Source organism: Sinocyclocheilus grahami, unplaced genomic scaffold (genome assembly GCF_001515645.1).
Source record: "Sinocyclocheilus grahami isolate Dianchi unplaced genomic scaffold, SAMN03320097.WGS_v1.1 scaffold746.1, whole genome shotgun sequence".
Lineage (NCBI taxonomy): Eukaryota > Metazoa > Chordata > Actinopteri > Cypriniformes > Cyprinidae > Sinocyclocheilus > Sinocyclocheilus grahami.
Genome location: NW_015505925.1, coordinates 22,450 through 44,088, shown reverse-complemented (window position 1 = coordinate 44,088; position 21,639 = coordinate 22,450). Strand labels below are relative to the sequence as shown.

Sequence of the window (21,639 nt, the reverse complement as noted above, 5' to 3'; positions counted from 1 at the left end):
CCGTCCAACCAAAATTACTCCAAGAGCACAACGACGACTCATCCAGGTTATTAAAGAACCAGAACAACATCTAAAAAACTGCAGGCCTCACTTAAGGTCAATTAAGGTCAGTATTCATGATTAAACAATAAGAAAGAGACTGGGCAAAAACGGCATCCATGGGAGAATTCCAAGGCAAAAGCCACTGCTGACCAAAAAGATCAACTGCTAGATTGATCACTTACAAAATCAGATTACAATCAACACTGAAAAAAGAGAGAAGATAATATATCCAATAACATGTAAAAAATAATTAATATGAAACTTAAAGGTGCTGTATGTAGGATTGACACCGAGTGGTTGAACTAGGTATTGCAGTCCAAATTCAAAATATTGGAGAGGGTTTTTTTCACCCGGCCCCTCCTCCTCAGACTTGAGGCACACGCAGGTTGCCAGGTTGACCACACAACAGGAACGAGCGCACTTGACGATGAATGAAATTTAATACGCTGTTTTCCGGCAACTGGCAACCCGGGGTGCCGAAATACAATTCAAAGGATATTCAAAAAAGAATAACTGACTGTAGCATTGTTTTTCAGATAAATTTCAGATCATGTTTCTTAAATATCTGCAAACATATTATGGTATTTTTATGCTTTAGTAAAGTCAAAAACTTACATACAGCACCTTTAAGAGAACACTGACTTTGATGAGACCTTGCTTCTATTAACAAACAAGAAGCCATAATAAAGAATGCATTTTCTTTCTTGAATTAATTGATTGTTACTTGAATATATATTTTTTTCCTGCTATATGCACTGGCGTAAATGTTTCATTTACAAGAGAGAGAGAGAGAGAGAGAGCGTGCGACATATATAGGCCTACCCATCTCGCATGCGAGAGAGAGAGCGCTCATGCTATTTCAAATGACGTCACACACATTTAACGGCATTCATTGAACTGAGGAGTAAAATACACCATAACTAGTAGTGGCGATTCACTCAGAGGGGAAGTCTGTTATGCATGCACCCAACACAAGCCTCAGTTTAAATAACCTCTGCCAGGTTGTTGCGCTTTGCGTGCGAATAAAATTTACATTTTGTGGGGTGTAAGCAAAGTTTATATATTTTATTTTTTAATCATTTAAAAAATGCATTTATTTCACCACACTTGCGCTTACCCAGACATTATATTGAGAATGCAGATTCATGTTTTTCATTTGCAGAACAATTTACAGTAGCACTACTGCTTTTGCGCAAACAGTAAATTACTGCAAATTCCCATATACAGTAAATTACTGTAAATGGCATTAAAATACCCATAATTCAGTGTATATTACAGTAGTTAACCGTAAAAAACATATATATGGTAGTTTACTGGACTTTTTTGCGGTAAGTAACTGTAAAGTTACAGCAAAGTCTAACAGTGTATATTTAAATCTAAAAATATAAACAACAGTGATATTATAGTATCATTGATGTATACTCTTTTAGTTTTTGTTAATATTTTGAGTTATATATTTGAGTTTATATTTTTAGAATTTGGTATTTTTATTTTTTAGTTAAGTAATTTTGGTTTTGCCTTTTTTTATGTTTATGTAGTTTTTCATTAATTTTTTAGTTTGTTTATTTAAACTAAATGAACATGTGAAATTGTATGTTTGCTGAAGTAGCTGAAATAATTTTAATATTTTAATAAATACATTTTTAATATTTCAGTTAACATTTACTGCAAGTAACAGATTTTTTATTAATTTGTATTATTTTACATTAAATCGCCTAGCCTGGGCAATCAGTGACATATGTGGACATATGGACAAAATGTATAAAATGATTTTTATTGACAGTAATCAATACTAAATTCAGAATTAGTAACTTGCTTTTTTTAGGCGATCGGTGACGATAAACCGCTTCTTGGCTCATTTTGCGTCACTCTAAACAGATCATTGAATCGACGAGTTATTGACTCAAGAATCACTGCAATAAGATCAGTCTGATGTGCAAATGAATCATTTAGTGTGATTTGTGAAGCGATTCGCTGAAAAGAATCAGCTCGCTCAGGAACTGGATGCTGCTCTTGCAACTCAAAATGAGTGATTTCAGTCAAAACAAGAGTCGGCGTTTCAGCATGAAATGTTGAAATTGAGTGTTTGTGTGTGTGTACATATACTGGTATGCACAGCATCTTATGTAGACATGGAATGGTGAATTCTGTGTTTGTCAGGAGTGTTTGTTTTTCCTGTGAGGTTTGAGCGAGTGAAGTGTGTTCCTCTCTCTACTTATCAGCTCCAAGCACACACACATGCTGTATTTTGTGTGCTAAAACTCCAGTGTATCTCTCCATCCATTCACTTTCCATTATCCTATAGCTCACACACACACTTTATTTTTCCTTGTCTCCGTCTGCCTTCACTTGTTTCTCCGTCTGCTGCTGTTTTCCTCTGATCAGATGTGACCAGTGTGACACTCGTCGTTCTGTGTGAGATTATCAGCAAATGACACATGAAATCCATCGAGACACACACACACAAAGCAGCGTTTCATCTGAACTGATGACAGCTGTAAAGTGTGCTGTCTGTCTCTTCTTCTTTCCCGTTTATTTAATGTCCTGAAATAACCAAACAAACGCACACACCCCCTCAAGGTTTAATTAATAGGACAATGTTGGACAATCTAGGAATTCTCCTTCTCTGTGTAGGACAATATAGGAATATAGTTTTTATATCCATTTCATTTTAAACTTGTCTTTTAATTGTTTAATTTTCTTTGGTTTTTATTGTGTGAATTTTGATTCGGTTTTTTTCCATTGTTGACTATGTTCAGAGTAGGTTGGTTATTTATTTATTTAGTGTTTTCAGACTGTCAAGGTTGATATTTGAATTATATCAGTTATATTATATCATATGTTTAACATTGTAATTAAAATACTTTAAATGTTTAAAATGTAACCATGTTTTTAATTATTACTTTATGATAACTAATGTAGTTAAAAAATGTTAACAGATGTAGCCTTTTTGTTAAGTGTTACAGAAATATGAATTTTTAAAACTAGAAAATATTATTATTATTAATATTATTATTTAATTTATTTATTTGTGATAGCAGTCATTTATGCCACAAAATAATGTTTAATTAAATGTCCCATGTTATTATTATTTTTTTTTTTACAGTGGCTTATGTATGTATGTAAGAAAAGTATTAAATTTTAATGAATTTATACTTATTTTATAAAAATGTTACTTATTTACTTTGTTATATATATTAAATGTATAAAATATAATTTTTATGTTTATACTGTATAAATTAACAAAACTCTGATCATATGAAAAGATGCACACTCATCATTAGTCATTAATTTACATATGTAAGATGATATGATAGAAGTCTCTCTAATGTCTATAAAAGTTCTTCAGTTTTTGCACAGCGGTCAGCGCTGTGCTTGTTGTCCTGTGACTCCAGTCTCTATCAATGCAATAGAAAGAGTCTGTGCTCTGTTTACTGTGTTTTTATTATTTTGTGCTGGTCACATGACTTATAACTCATATAAAACATTAGTTCAGTTGCTGTGGTGCTGTAGATTCAGTAGCGCTGCAGGAACAATTAATGTTTTGAACTATTTGTCAACAGTAAGTGAAATCCTGAAAAATAGCTTGTGTGCATTCATCTACATTCTGCTTTAACTCCACAACATATTAACACCATTAACTGAAGACACACAAACTTGGTAACATTTCATCCTGACCCAATCTAGTGTTAATAATCGGAGTGAAGCCTCATGGGATGTCTGATGCATTCTGGGAGATGTAGTTGCATATAAAGACGTGACATCAGCATGCCCCGGGCAGCTGCAGTGATTGACAGCTGTCACAGAGCTGTCACTGTGCTGCTGTGGTGTAGAATAACAGACTGTTACCCACGGCAACATCTGCTAAATGTGATTGGCCGCGGCTGTCAGTGCTGACTAATGTGAGACAGGCACACACACACACACGGAGATATATGAGCTTCGGTACAGAACATACGACACATCTAGAGGTCAAGGACGGATATCGATTGGTAAACAAATCAATGAAGACAAATCAACTGATAAATCTCTTTTATTTCCTGCCCTGATCAAACAAACAAATATCGTCTCCAGACACACCTGCAGCTTTGGCTTTGGTTATTTTGATAAGGAATAAATATTGTAATAAATTGTTACAGTCATTCTAATGGAATGTTCCGGGTTTAATTCTGCAAACAGCATCTGCTGCTTAATATCCATTAACACAGAAAATCATTTAGACTTACTCTTCAGTTTAGTTTTCAAATGAAAACACAGTTAAAATACTTGTTTTATAATGTTTGCTGCTATTTTTGTTTATTGTATAATTTTTTTTAAATTACTTTTAATAGAACTTATAGAACTATAGAACCCAGAGCCTTACTTTAACGTTTCATTGTGTATTGCAAGGTTCTTTTTATTTCTTGATCTTTATTTATATTTTTCCTTAACTTTATTTCTCTGTTATTTGTTAAGTTAACATGTACAATTTGAATCGTTATAGCTAAAGAACAAAATTTTCTGAATTTAATTTTTATGATTAGGTGTAGTTAAAGAGCCATATTTGCTGAATTGAACTTTACATTTATTTGTAAAAAAAAAAAAAAAACAAGACTTAAAAACTAACTCTTAAAGAACAAAATTGGCTAAATTAGATTTTTTGTTGTTATAGTAAAAAAAAAAACAGTTTACAGAATTTGATTTATTGAAGTTTAGTTATAAACAAAATTTACAGATTTTCTTTACATTGTCTATAAAGAACATTGGCTGAACTTAAATTTATTTTGTTAAATTTGATTGTTCTCACAGTTGTAAAAGCAACTAAATTTTCTTTTGAAGTTATTTGATTTTTATGTTTAATTGTTAAAGAACAAAACTTGCTTATTTTGTTTTCATTTTACATTTATTTATTATAGTTAACATTTCCTGACTTTGATTAAATTTTTTTATATTTAGTTATAGTTACAAGTTTTTGAATCTATTTGGTTAAATTGGTTCTAGTTGCAAAACAAATGCTAAATTTATTTGACTCTTGCATTTAGTTGTTGTAGTTCATAGCAAAAAATACTAAATTATATACTTTTAATATTTCGTGTGTGTATATGTTGTCAGGTGCTGAAGTTTTCTCCAGGTCCGAGTTTCTACAGGAAGAAAACACATGCTCAATGGATTCTGGAGGAGATTCACCTGCAGCATCATGAGAGATGTGACTGTGTGTGTCAGTCCAGACCGCCGCGATGCACACACACACACACACACACACGTATAGCTACAGGTCATGCGTCCACCTAAACAAAAACCCTATTAATAACACAAGAGACACACACACTCGTCTTCAGTTTTCTGTTCAGTGTTGGGAGACTCTGATATAATGTAACTTCTCTGTTTCAGTTTTATGTTTATGGTTTATGTTATTGTGTCCAGTAAAGTCACATGAAACTCACCAATGGAATGTAAATGAATATCAATGAGGCTTTTGCTCTCTGAGACCAATCAGAAGTCAGAGCTCCCTGAAGGGGCGGATCCCTCACCAATCTGATCCAAGCCAGTGTTATTTATTAAAAGAACTGTCTTTATCTTTTTATAAGCCGTGATATGTGGCTTTTTTCATATGCTCTTTCTTCTCTGAGTGACTCTCATAAAAACACGTTCATTTCACCCCAAAATGAAAAGAAAGAAACATTGTTTAAATGAGATAAAAAGCCTACTTTTAGGTATGACATTTTTTTGGTATGCATTAATTTATGACAAATAAACTCATTTAACCACTATAGAAGCCTGTTTCCACTTTAAAATATAATTTTGTGTGTCATAATTTTGCAAAATGCGTCTCATTGTAAGAGAATTTATCACAATCGTGGTTAAGCATGTCATACTAATGAGAAGCTTTCTCGTAATTTTTTTTTTAGTTTGAAATTTTATGAGAAACTAAGTCATTACTACAAGAATCTTTCTCAACTCATGTGAAATATAAAAATGTTTTCGATAAAATAAGTCATGAGAAATTTCAGAATTTTTTAATGAAAAACTAAGTCATTACTACATTAAATTTTCACTTTATGATAAGAAATAATTGAATTTCTGAGAAAATTACATGAAAAGAGCTTAGCATCACGTCAGACGTACGTATGTTTCTTGTCGGAGTACTGCAGGTTTTTGGAAATGCAAGCTGTTCTTATAGCTCGCTGTTCTAAATGAAAGCATTTGGACTGACATTAATTAGGAGTCGTTTACAAGGCAGAGAGCTGAAACCATTCAGTTGTACTCAAGATCAAGATCATTTGCGATTTATAGATTTCACATCTGAAACAGAAGCATGCGTGTGTTTTCTGTGCATACATTCATTCTATGAACCACATGTACTCATATATGAGAGATGATCGTAAGATCAAATTTAGAATGGTTTCTGTGCAACATTTTATAAATGATTCTCGAGATCATTGTTACATAAAGTTCCACAAGTCATTACACAAAAGTGTTGAATTTTTAAGAGAAAATCCTTATTACACTAATTTGCTTCAAGTCATTATTATGTGAAATAGTTCAATTTATACAAGAAACTAAGTTATTACTACATTAATATTTGAATTCTGATGAGAAACTAGGTCATTATTACATTAAACATTCTCAATTCATTATTGTGAGAGTTTTGAATTTTTATTAGAAACCAAGTCATTTTTACATGAAATGTAAAAAGTCATTATTATGAGAAAGTTTTGAAATATTTGATTTTTTACGAGAACCTAAGTCATTACTACATTTGTAATGTCACTATGAGAAATATTAGAATTTTTATGAAAAAACAAGTCATTAGATAAAATTTCTCAAGTTGTTATTATGAGAAATGTTTGAGTTTTTACAATAAGCTAAGTCATTAGTATGTGAAATTTTGGAATTTTTATGGAAAACTAAGTCATTGTTGCATACAACTCCTTGAGTCATTAATATGAGAAAGTTTTGAAATATTTGAATTTTTACGAGAATCTAAGTCATTACTACATTCATTTTTCTCAAGTCACTATGAGAAATATTCAATTTTTTTATGAAAAGCCAAGTCATTACATGAAATTTCTCAAGTCATTATTATGAGAAAGGTTTGAGTTTTTACAATAAACTAAGTCATTAGTATGTGAAATTTTGGAATTTTTATGGAAAACTAAGTAATTTTTATGAGAAACCAAGTCATTATTACATGAATTTGCCTCGTCATTATTATGTGAATTATTTAAATTTTTACAAAAAACTAGTTACATTAAACTCGAGTCATTATTATGGGAAAGTCATTGCTATATTATTTTTTCCTGAAGTCACTATGAATTTTTTTTATTTTTTTTTAATGAAAAACCAAGTAATTACATGAAATTTCGCAAGTCACTATTATGAGAATGTATTGAATTTTTACAAGAAACAGTCATTATTACATAATATTTCTCAAGTCACTATGAGAATTTTTTTTTTTTTTTTACAATAAACTGCGTCTTTTTGAGATATTTTGAATTTTTTTTACGAAAAACTATATGATAATTCATTACGTGAATTTTTCCAAGTCATTATTATGAAAGAGTTTTTACGAGAAACTACATTATTATTATGAGAATTATTTTAAATTTGATCAGAACCCAAGTCATTATTACAGGAATTTTTCTCAAGTCATTATGAGAAATGTTTGCATTTTTGCAATAAACTAGATCATCCTAAGTCATTAGTATGTGAAATTTTGGAATTTTTATGGAAAACTAAGTAATTTTTATGAGAAACCAAGTCATTATTACATGAATTTGCCTCGTCATTATTATGTGAATTATTTAAATTTTTACAAAAAACTAGTTACATTAAACTCGAGTCATTATTATGGGAAAGTCATTGCTATATTATTTTTTCCTGAAGTCCCTATGAATTTTTTTTTTTTTTTTTTAATGAAAAACCAAGTAATTACATGAAATTTCGCAAGTCACTATTATGAGAATGTATTGAATTTTTACAAGAAACAGTCATTATTACATAATATTTCTCAAGTCACTATGAGAATTTATTTATTTTTTTACAATAAACTGCGTCATTTTGAGATATTTTGAATTTTTTTTACGAAAAACTATATGATAATTCATTACGTGAATTTTTCCAAGTCATTATTATGAAAGAGTTTTTACGAGAAACTACATTATTATTATGAGAATTATTTTAAATTTGATCAGAACCCAAGTCATTATTACAGGAATTTTTCTCAAGTCATTATGAGAAATGTTTGCATTTTTGCAATAAACTAGATCATCATTGAGAAATTTGACACTCAAGCCATCATCACATGATATTTTGTCGAGTCATTATCATAGATGAAGATGTAGATGAAAGTGGCCTGCTGATGTTTCATCAGCCAACAAAAGCACTTCACGTTTCCAGTGATATAATTGTCTTGCATATTTATTCAGACGACATGATGTTCTCCATCTTTTCTCTCGGTTCACTGTTATCTGTGATTATCGGACTCTCCTTCATCTCGCTGTAAATCCACGGGTTTTGCTCTGTTCCCTGATCTGAGTTTAATTTAGCTGTGGCCCTGCGGGACTCGTTCATTCTGCTGTAAGCGCCGCGCCGCAGGGACGGATGTTGACAGTGTGGATTTAGCCTTTAATTGTGAGGCTTTAAAGTGCTTTTATTAAACTTTAAGACACGCAAAATGAAACCAATGATTCTTTCTCGTCTGTGGAGTACAGAGTGTTTCTTGCGCATGTCTGATTTCTGTCAACCCGACCGTTTTCAACATATTGTCTCACAAAACCACAATAACTGAACATAAACATACGAGTCTAAGAAAAATGCTCATTTTAGAAGAAAATTTCAAAAGGCACTTAGGCTTTTGCATCAGACCTCTATATAGATATTTAAAAAAAAAAAAAAAAAAAAAAGGACCAATGGCAAAAACAACAAAATCATCTAAAATTAAAACAGACCACATATTCCAAATAGAACATATATTCAAAATATTCTATAAAGCTATAATATGACCCTTAATACTAAAACAATGTCCTCTACACTTTCCCCACAGACTTCTATTATATTTTTTCATTACTGTAAACAGGCTTTTGCTTGTCTTTACAAACTGATATGTCAAAAAAAAAATTTAGTGGTAATAAACAGCATCTGATATGCTGATGTATTGAACTTTAAGGAATTAATTAGAACAAACTTGTGCATGTGGTAATGAGTACACTATTAGACATTTCTCTAATTTCTACAGTTATTTACTGTATATCAATATCACCCAGTATAATACTGCAAATTCGCTTTACAGTAAGTAACTGTAATACCCTTTGCATCATGGGAATTTTCTGTGGCGTCAAACCCCACATACAGTGACTTACTGTATTTTTTAAAATTGCTACTGTATTTGCGGTAACGGTCTCTTTGGCACCATTCTATTCAGGCTGCTTTATTTTCCTAATTTCTCACATTTGGATTGACAAGATTTGACTTGCACTGTGTCTACAACGCCGCAACAGCTTGGAACTGACTACACTGGATGTTACATCTTTTGTAATGATTGGAAAATCCGTTTGTCCTTCGTGTCAGAAACCGCGCAAGTGCTTGGAGTACATCTGTGTGTCAGAAATATACCGCAGGTTCACTTTACTGTCCGCGTCCACTGTAGATAGTATAATAGGTTCTATTTTGTCTTTTGTCGAGTCGCGCCGCGCCGCGCCGCGCCACTCGCATCCGAGAAAAACACGGAACCAGCGCGGCAGCGAGAGTGGAAGAGTTCCGGAGAACATCTACGCTGTGTCGATGCACCTTACGAGAGAATAAGACCAGTAAGCAAGATAAAAAATATATGTACGTTTGTCTGTCTGTTTGTGTCAACATTTTTGCACACCAGTTTAACCTAGTAACATTTACCCGTCAACATAGCGGTAACAAACTTTACTATGGTAATCTATGCTGTCGTTTCAAACGACTTTTGTCAGCTTATTGAATTACCGAATTAAAATTACTTTTAACGAGCAACGCTTATCTTGTATTAACAAGATAATTCAGGTGTTAGTAGGTAATGTTGACCAGTAGCCTATTGAGAAAATAAAATCGTATGTTAGCTAGTTAAACTAGTTTTATGGCTAGCTGCCTTTCTAGTTTTAGAATTTGTTTGTTATAGTTTTTAATAGAATTTAAAATTTACTGCATTTTTTGTGTTTGTGTTTTAAAGGCAACTACAATGAAGCATCAAGGAAGACATGAGCATGCCAACCACCCTGAGACTGATAATTCATGGTAAGAGAACAACTATGGTTTTGAGAGATTTGTGTATTCTATATGGGGTTTGCCTTTTAAAAGTGTGCCATTTCTACTTGTTTTTCAGAGAAGACACTTTTTTTGTCACAAACAAAGTGGGTGGTGAGCAAAGGTGGGTGCCACGCTTTGGAGCAGCACCTGGGTTTTGCAGATGGCTATGTATTCTTTGGCTGCTTATCTTTTTTCCCCATTATGTTTCTGTTGCCTAAAGATTCTTTGTTAGGATAAATCCATATGATACAACATGTATAAAAATAATCAAATCTAATGAAATATATTAAAATGAATTAATTACAGTAGTATACTGATGAATTAGATTTTTTACAGTAATTTACTGTAAAAAGTACAGTTTGCAAATCTAAACCAAATACAGTATGCTACTGTAAATCTTAATTAAAAACCCTTTGAAATGTCTAACAGTGCATAAAAGCATCAAATAAGAAATATTTCCACGACTTTTATCATCACACTCTGCCACATGAGAAGATGAGAGAAATGCTACTGTAATATTTTCAGATGAATATATATATATGGTAAATATATATAATATAAATAAAACATTAAAAATGTGCACCTTTAGTGTAAAGAACATTTGAATAATCTGAAGAACTTTTTTCCACTATAAAGAACATTTAGTGCAATAGAAAGTTTCTAACTTATTCAACTATCACTTACATAAAAGTACCAGATTTGTACTTTTTTTTCATTTACCATGGAATTATCATGGTTTTTGCATTTACAATAGAAATACCTTTTTTTCTTTAATCATGGAAATACCATATTTTTATATTTACCATGGAAATTACTATTTTCTTTACATTTACATTTATCATGGAAATACCATGTTTTTTTTTTTACACAAGTGTAAAGAACATAAATAATCTGAAGAACCTTTTTCCGCTATAAAGAATTTTGTGTAATAAAGGTTCTTCAAGGAATCATCAAAGCCAATAAAGAACCTTTATTTGAGTGAATTTGCATACTGCTCATAATCTCACATACTAAATAAATGATGGCATCTCTGACAGTGAGACTCTCCATCTTAAAACAGTCTTGTGATTACACAAGCAGAGACATTTATCATGGAAATACCATGTTTTTTTTTTTACACAAGTGTAAAGAACATAAATAATCTGAAGAACCTTTTTCCGCTATAAAGAATTTTGTGTAATAAAGGTTCTTCAAGGAATCATCAAAGCCAATAAAGAAACTTTATTTTAGTGAATTTGCATACTGCTCATAATCTCACATACTAAATAAATGATGGCATCTCTGACAGTGAGACTCTCCATCTTAAAACAGTCTTGTGATTACACAAGCAGAGACACAACGTTAATCTAACTCATCTTCCCATCTGTTTGTGGCTTTCTCTCCTCATTTCTTCATTTGACATCTCATTTCTCATTTTTTACATTTACCATGTTTAGTGTAAAGAACATCTGAATAATCTGAAGAACCGTTTTTCCACTATAAAGAACCTTTTGTGCAATAGAAAGTTTCCATGGACGTTAAAGGTTCTGCAGGGAACCATCAACGCAAATAAAGAACACTTATCTTTGTAAATCTGCATACTGCTCACGACGGTCACATACTAAAGACACGATGGCATCCTCTGACAGTGAGACTTTCCATCTTTAAAACAGTCGTGCGATTACACGAGCAGAGACACACACAGTTAATCGAACTCGCCTTTCCATCTGTTTGTGTCTTTCTCTCTCGATTTCTTCATGTGACATCTCATTTCTCATTTTCTTTCCATCTGTGAACATTACATAAAGATCCTGCAGCTAAACATCCGCGGAATAATTCACTCTCAAATGACAGATCTGATCATCTCACCGTCATGTCCTCCTAAACCTGTGGGAGTTTCTCATTTTCTTTCCATCTGTGAACATTACATAAAGATCCTGCAGTTAAACATCCGCGGAATAATTCCCTCTCAAATGACAGATCCGTCATGTCCTCCTAAACCTGTGGGAGTTTCTTCGAGGAACATGAAAGATGCTGAGCTTCCCATTCCCAATGAAAGAGAGCAGCGTGAACATTCTGCTCAACATCATCTTTTGTGCTGTACGGATTTGGAACGACATTCAGGTGAGTAAATGATGATTGCTCTGAACACACACTCACAGTCTCTGTGGTGTATTTAAATCAGAGGCGCTGCGAGCGTCTGCTGACAGACAGCCATGAGAAAAATGAACTATGACAGGAAGAGGGAAATTAATGAAGAAAATCAATCAAAATCACCTCACACACACCTACACACACTCGGCCTGCGGGTCTGGTCTCCTAACACACGGCATTCCTCTGCTCTGTTTCCTGTTTTGCAGTTTGATTGTGTGTGAGAACAGGAGACAGAGACCTGCGCGCAGAAAGAACACACACACACACACACACACACACACACAGACACATTCTGGAACTTTTACTGCTGTCCAGTTACAAGTGGACACTGTGTGTGTGTGTGTGTGTGTGTGTGATGGTTAAAGCCATGAGAAAAATGAACTATGACAGGAAGAGGGAAATTAATGAAGAAAATCAATCAAAATCACCTCACACACACCTACACACACTCGGCCTGCGGGTCTGGTCTCCTAACACACGGCATTCCTCTGCTCTGTTTCCTGTTTTGCAGTTTGATTGTGTGTGAGAACAGGAGACAGAGACCTGCGCGCAGAAAGAACACACACACACACACACACACACACACACACACACACACACACACACTCAGACACATTCTGGAACTTTTACTGCTGTCCAGTTACAAGTGGACACTGTGTGTGTGTGTGTGTGTGTGTGTGTGATGGTTAAAGGTCGGCATTTTGATTTATGTTGCAGTTTGGATTTGAAATTGCACATAAACACCAAAATTCAGTATTCACACACACACACTGACCTTTGATGTGCGGATAAAAAGCCTCTCCATCTGAAAAGTCCAGAAGCTCCAAAACTCTAAAAGCCTCCAGCAAAAGGGCATCTAATCAGATCGCACGGCTCTCCCTCAAGAAAAGAGACACGGAAACAGGACAATGTCAGTCTAAATGAGTGTGTGGTCTGACGTGGTCTAGACACACACACACACACACACACTGCAGACAAAGATCTCATATAAAAAGCAACACTTTATAATAACGTTCAGTTGTAAGCCATTTATAAGTGATTAGTTAATGATGAACTAATCATTTACAAAACATGACTATACGTTCACAAATGATTAAGTAATATGCTAACGATTTACAAATCTGTCGTAAGTTATCTTACAAAAAATAGCATATCATGAAATAACCAAACAGATCCTTAGTAAACGGTTAATAAGTTACTAGTTAATATATTAAATCATTGAAATGTCAACATTGTACTATTATCTCACAGCGTTAAAAATACTCCATGTGTGTCAGAGAAGACATCTTTCTATACCCTCACCAGTCAGCCCTTACACTGCAGTACACACTACAAAGTATTCAAAACCTGTTGTGTAAACGCATGAATAAATCATTTACAAAGCGGACAACAGTTACAAACCGCCAACAGTAATAAGTTATAGCAAAGACTATAGAATACCCAAGACGTGTCACTGCTATAGTTTTGAATGGGGAAAAATGCAATGCTCAATATGGCCGCTCAATCGAAGCCCCGCCTTCTGAATGAAAGAGCCAATCGCTAAAGTCAGCACATCACTGCAGCTGCCGTTAGAAGTCCCGCTTTCTATAGAAACAGTCAGCGTTCTGAGACATGCGCTTAGGACTGCGCACTGGCTGATCTTAGCCTGAAACGCTATTTGAGCAAAAGAAACAACATTTATGACAGTTGTCAGATTTCTTTGATGATTTCAAAAATGAAATTTAATCGTAAGCTTAGTGAACAGTTTTGGAGAATTTGATGTTTCCCCATTCAAAGAGATATGAGTTGTACTTGCACGCCGGAGAGGCATTTCAAAGATGGCCGCCGAGTGACATGACTTGTCTTAAAGGGACTTTGGTTATAGTCAGATCAAATGAAAATGGACACTAACATATATATATATACATACATACTGTGTTAGGGGTGTAGCGGTACATGCACTCATACCGAAAATTATTAGTATGGATTTTTCGGTTCGGTACGCACATGTACTGAACAAATCATTCATTTTTTTCAGGAAATTCAGACAATAAATACTATTTTGATGGTCTTTGATGTGGCCGGACGCTACTACGCCTCAGTTCTAAAGTGCAGAGCACGATCACCCCTTCCTCTTTATTACTAGTTTTAATGTGAATTATACATGAATGAACATCTCAGGCCTCACATAATCGCTCGATCAGTGTTTCAACTGCGGAAAGATGTCATTAAAACAGCTTGTAAACAAAATGTCATGTAGCATTTCATTTACCTCAGGCAAGTCATCAGTGTTGCTCGTTATTTGCTAGAGAAATTAAGTCAAGTGAAGAGCATTTTGCGAAATATTAAATTATACTTAATAATATTTACCTATTAGAGATGTCTTAATTATTTAATGTATATCTTTAAATAAATACTTTAAAAATATTTATTATTAATATTATTTTATATTTAAATAAGTTATGACTGCAAATTTTTATATATCAACAACAAATAGAAATTGTATATACAGTATACACACACACACAAACACACACACACACATATACACATTACCACTCAAAAGTTTGGAATCAGTAAGACTTGTAATGTTTTTTAAAGAAGTCTCTTCTGCTCATCAAGGCTGCATTTATTTGATCAAAATTACAGAAAAAAAACAGTAGTCTTGCATAATGTTATTACAATATAAAATAATGGTTTCTATATTTTAATATCATTTAAAATATAATTTATTTCTGTGATGCAAAGCTGAATTTCCATCAGACATTACTCCAGTATAAAGTGTCACATGATCCTTCAGAAATCATTCTAATATGCTGATTTATTATCAGTGCTGGAAACTGTTGTGCTGCTTAATATTTTTTTGGAACCTGTGATACTTTTTTTTCAGGATTCTTTGATGAATAAAAAGTTAAAAAGAAGAGCATTTATTTAAAATAGAAATATTTTCTAACAATATACACTACTGTTCAAAAGTTTGGGGTCAGTACATTTTTATTCTTTCTCTTTTTGAAAGAAATTTAAACTTTTATTCAGCAAGGATGTGTTAAATTGTTAAGAAGTGATAGCAAAGATTTATATTGTTAGAAATCGAAATTTTTTTGAATAAATGCTGTTCTTTTTAACTTTTTATTCATCAAATAATCCTGAAAAAAGTATCGCCGTTTCCAAAAAAAATATTTGGCAGCGCAACTGTTGCCAACATTGATAATTCTAATAATAAATCTGCATATTAGAATGATTTCTGAAGGATCATGTGACACTTTATACTGGAGTAATGGCTGATGGAAATTCAGCTTTGCATCACAGAAATAAATTATATTTTAAATTATATTAAAATAGAAACCATTATTTTATATTGTAATAACATTTTGCAAGATTACTGTTTTTTTTCTGTATTTTTGATCAAATAAATGCAGCCTTAATGAGCATAAGAGACTTCTTTAAAAAACATTACAAGTCTTACTGATCCCAAACTTTTGAGCGGTAGAAGTATATATATATATATGAGCAATATCACTCCCGTAGACGTGAAATATGGCTGTATATCGGCACAGCTGTGATTTGGCCGTAGGCACGAGGCACGAGGCCGCAGGTAATCACTTGTCACAAGTGTGATTATGCGTTTATTCAACAGTTTGGCGGCATGTGTGTGTAAATACATAAGAAACAACAACGGAGTGTCTTTAAAAGCCCTCTTTTGTGCAGAACTACTTCCTTCCGCCACAGATTAAAATCTAAGAGAGATGGACTGAGTGAGTGTGATTACCTGCATCTGATACAGCATTAATTTTTCAGCTCAACCTCATATTCACAATAAACATTAGTATGAACGTCCGCTGAGGAGAGCGATATCTTTGTCGTACTATCCTTTCATCTGTTAAGGTGATTTCCATTGACAGCGCTGCTCACTGCATTTGTTGGCTGCGTTTTACAAGCAAAAGTAAAAATAACTTCTGTTTCAGTCTTTTTCAATGTAAAAGTCTTTCCTGCTGACTCGTGAAACAGTCGCTTGTCGATATCTAATGGCGGAACAATGTAACTAAAATCACCATCACGAACATACACACTGTTTCCCAATACTAAATACTACTATTATTTATATGAAATATTATTTATTGAGCAATAATATTTAATAAACAACAACAACAGCAATCCAAACCCAAAACGAACTATATCTCATGTTTAACCACTATAGAGACATCAGAAGCCAGCAGCAGATTCCAGAAGATCTGGCCGAGGTGAGGTGCTCTCTCTGCGGGTTTATGAGCGTTGAATGCCCGCTGACGTCCTGGAGCTCACAGCTCCGAAAACGTTGAAGCTAATTTTCAAATAGATGTTATCTTTACAAACTGCATATTTTAAGTCCAAACATGTATATTCTTGCCTAAAAAACTCTTAAAACTACATTCCGTGACACAAAAACAATATTATTTTTTTGTTATTATTAAAATTATAGTGGATTTGGGTGTCCGCCATGACACTCGCTGTGAGAAATACGGCAACTTCGGCAAGTGGATTGATACAATTACAAACGGTGAACGGAGTTCTGTTGGGAATCTAATATCACACTATCATTAGCCAATCAGATTCGAGGACCAGAAAAAACTGTTGTATATATACGTATATATGTTGTATATATATAAGTCTAAAAGGGGCAAGATGTTTTTTTTAAAATAAAGAATAGAATTAGAATAGAGAGTGCTAGAGTTAGAGGGTCAAATAAAGATATATATATATATATATGTGTGTGTGTGTATGTGTGTTAAAAATATGTTTAAATTCCAAAGCACGATAAAATTACCATCACTGTACTATCACAGTACTGCTTAATGTCAAGAGTACAAGATCAACGATGGTACATTAAAAAAAAGAAGGTATTATGGTTAAAAAATACAAATATTAAATATAAATATAAATATTAAACAATACATAAAATATAAAAATTATAAATAGAATATAAATATATTTCAAAGAAAATATTTTACACATGTAAAAAAGAAAAATGTATTACATTGAAAAAATATTACAAATGTAAATAAAATAGAAAAAAATATAGAAAATAAAAGAAGATCATTTTTATCTATGAAATAAAAATCATAGATAAAATATAAAAATATAAATTCTATATCAAATCAGAACTAATTTACAAAGAAAGTTTTTTTTCCACGGTTTCAGACATTATTTTTGTTCCACCCAATGGTCTCCAGTGAGAGCGAGTCTAATGCAGCCAATGAGGACAGAATGCACACACACACACACACACACACACACACACACACACACTTCTCCATCCTAACGCTGTGGTTGTGCTGAAGGTGAGAGAGCAGTGAGATGTTTAAACAGGATGTGGCTGGCAGAATGAAACCTAACAAAAAATGAATCACTAATATAAATTATTCAGACACAAATTAAATGAGTAAGGCACTAAAGACACAAACAAACCCTTTCAGCCTCTGCTGAGAAAGCCCGTTCAGATCAGCACACAGGCGTACTGTACTCCTCTCACTGTTACTGTAGTATGCATACTGCGCACAGTACAAAACCCAGATGATCAGCTACATTTGTCAAAATGTGAAGCAAACAAGCAGCGTGACATACTGCATAGCAACTCGACTTGAGCTTTCATTTCCAGTGTGACGAATGAAGTCTTCTTTTTGATTCATTAGTCTATCAGAAAGTCAAATATTCAGACATTTTTTAACTTTAATTTGGATTAAAAAGGAGCAAATTATTAATATTTTGAATTTGTTTTCTATTTTAATTTAAATTTTAGTTAAATATTTAGTAATTTAGTTGAGTTCTGTCATTAGTATTATTATTATTTTTAATGTCTATAGCTTTTATTCATTTTTATTTAATTTTCAGTTTTAGTTATTTTAGTACGTCAAGTTAAACTAAACGAAAATGTGAAAAGTTTCCTTGGCAGCTACATGAAAAAAAAATTCTACTTTTTTTTTTAATATATATATATTATTTTATTTCAGTTAATGGTGCAAAAGGTGATTGTCTTCAGAAACATTTTTGTTATGCTGGTTGAAAGTCTCTTCACATCCCGATAGCAATCATTAAGTTATTATTATTATTATATTATTAATATATTTGTCTGTATTTATATATTCTGTGGAAGGCGTAGGATCAAGAAATGTTCGTCCAATCAAAACGCTCGGTCCGAGCATTTTAATTGGCTTTTCTACCTGCCTGTCAACGTATGTATTAGCATACCTCTGCGCACCGGGTTCGAGCATCAGGATACGTCATCAGCGTGTTCACACACGCTGTGCAGACAGAGCGAGGATGGCAGACAAGTATCAACAACCCGATCTTCCTTCCTGGTATTGTAGTACTTTTAAAGATTTCTCACCGGTGAATGACACGATGTAGCCCAGCGGTTAATCCAGTCCTCGCGCGCCAGCTCGTTAGAAGTGAGCTACGTGCATGAACTGTGTTCCGATCGATATGATCCCTACACAGTGTTCATTGCTCCCTACTCCCTGAGCAGGGGAAATCCGTTGACGTTTACTTCACTTCAGAACATGGGCTGGAATTGGGAACTGCTGATGTAGCCTATTGTAGTAATGTTGTCTCTGGTCTGTGAGCGTATATGGGTTCAGGGGGCGTGGCTTTGGACGGCGATTGCAGGGAGGGTGGGACGTTAGCTTTCAGTGCTATCAGGCTAAAGTTAGCATTTTCCAAGATCTCCTACTGCACCTTTAACCGTTTATTTTATTTTTATGGTTTTAGTTTTAGTTAACTAATATAACACTGACAAGATAAAGTACTGTATATTAAATAAGAATCTTTGAAATTACTATCTGTTAAATTCAGTATTTTTTATTTCAATTTATTTGATTAGATTTTTTCCCTTTCCCCCCGTTTATTTGTATTCGTATTACAATTTTGTATTTTCTACTACTTGAATTCAATTTTTTTCTATATCTTTTAGAACTGGTTACTTTTAATTTTTTTAATCTGTTAAATTTGCATGGATTTCTCACTGTACAAAGCTAAGTTGCGTCGACATATACACAGTTTTTGTCATGCCAATAAAGTACTAAAACCACACTGAAATTAAATATAGAGAGAGTGTTGGATCTTCATGAAAAACTCTTTTATTTAATAATATAGATACCTGCAACAAGACTGAATAAAAAATTACAGTCTCACAGAAGCTTTAGTGCAGTGATCATGACAAAAACACCACCACATTCAGCCAAAGACCATTCAGAAACATGTAGTGCGATCATAGAAATGGATTGTGGAAACGCCTCAGTGTGTGTGTGTGTGTGTGTGTGTTACTGCTGTTTGAGGAAGAGCGCCGCTCCGCTCTGGATCCATGTGTCATGATCTCCAGCACATGGCAGCTGCACGTTTGTCACTCACGTTTAATCCTGTTAAACATGAGCTTTTGCACCTTTACTTGTAGTTTAGCGTCAGTGATCTGACCCCTCCATGACGCCACAAACTTCAGACTGTCCATAGAGCAGCTCATCAGCCTAACAGAAAGAAAACATTAAAACAGAGCGTTTTATATTTTCCCCTGAGGTTTACTTATGTTAGCGGTCATTTTATTTCATTTTCACCCTCTGTTAGTACAATATGATTTCTGCAATGCACAATACGAGGATGGAATTGCAGAATCCAGATATAAAAATGGAATTTACTTAATAGCATTTAGACATTTTTTACTGAATAAATCAAAAGTTGGGCTGCAAAATGAGTTCAATTCAAATAGTGACACAGACTACCATCAGTAATTTTTAAACCACAAAAAATGTACTCAAAATAATAATAATAGTAGTAATATTACAATAACAACTACAACATTGATTTTATGAAAATGGTTAGGGTTAGAATTCATGTGATTAGACATTCTGTTTAATGACTAAAATTTTATCAAGCCATTAAAACACAATCCAGAAAAATTTAATTTAGATCCTTCCAAAAGTGGAATTAAGGCTGTTTTTGTTACCGTAGCTTTAAAACTTCTTTATGTAAATGAGCTGATTTTAGAGTAGCACACCTCACATTTAGTTCAGTAAATGTTTATGAGTTTAGTTTAACAGGTGTGCAGGTGATAGTTTAGCAGATATTTGTTACATGAGACACGGCAAGTTCAGTTTAGTAGGTGTATGTTAAATAAATGACCTCGTGTTGAGTTTACAACTGTACGTGACTTCAGGTAACTTGCGTGCCCCCAAGTTTAGTTCAGCAGGTGTTTGTTAGGTAAATTACTTCAGGTTTATTTTAGCAGGTGTATGTGGAAAAAGTCTTTTAAAAATGTCATTTAAAGTCTCCTGTTGTCTCTCACATATACCCACATATTTGTTAAGAGCTGTTTTGGCTTGTAAACGGTGCTTAATCTGTGCAGATTTCTCTCCTGATTCACACCAGACCACTTTTTTACTGGAGGAAGCGGATCATGGACTTTAGTTAAAAACGTCTTGACGGATTTGTTTCAGCTTTTGTCTTCACAAGATGTTAACTGATGGACTGGAGTGATGTGGATTATTGTGATGTTTTTATCAGCTGTTTGGACTCTCATTCTGACGGCACCCATACACTGCAGAGCATCCACTGCTGAGACACTGATGTAATGCTACATTTCTCCAAATCTGATGAAGAGACAAACTCATCTGCATATTGGATGGCCTGAGGGTGAATACATTTACGGCAAATGTTCATTTTGGATTAACTATTCCTTTAAATTTAGTAGGCAGAGTTATTGTATAGTATCATTGAGATATTATTATAGTTTTTATTAATAACCTGAATTTTAATTTTTCAATTTTATGTTTTCATTTTGATTTTTGCAACTGAGCTTTTTTTTCATTAGTATTACTTTTATTACTTTTCTATTTTTATTTTCATTTTAGCTTTAGTTATTATAGTACATCAAGTTAAACTAAATGCAATGAGAAAAAAAATCTAATTTTATAGAATATATTTTATTTCAGTTTTTTTTTTGTGTGGCACACACACACACAAACACTCTCTCTCTCACACACACACACACACACACACACTCACACTCACACTCTCTCTCACACACACACACTCACACTCACACACACTCACACACACACACACACACACGCACACACACACACACACACAGAGCAGTGATTGGTCATGGAGATCAGTGTGTGTGATGACAGAAGTGATTTGAGTGCTGCAGTAACAATCGCTATTTCCTTCTCAAATCTTTTCCGGCTGTGTCTCCTCACAGGA

General features: G+C 33.4%; 1 protein-coding gene across 1 annotated transcript in view; it reads left to right on the top strand.

Annotated features, from left to right (window-relative positions):
* Window positions 1–5,657, top strand: part of LOC107560832 (platelet-derived growth factor D-like) — a 29,144-nt gene extending 23,487 nt beyond the window's left edge. The window contains exon 7 of the mRNA XM_016245100.1: window positions 5,134–5,657. Coding sequence (XP_016100586.1) covers window positions 5,134–5,313 — 180 coding nt within the window. The 3' untranslated portion in view covers window positions 5,314–5,657. The remainder of the gene's footprint in view (window positions 1–5,133) is intronic.
* Window positions 5,658–21,639: the final 15,982 nt, after the last annotated feature.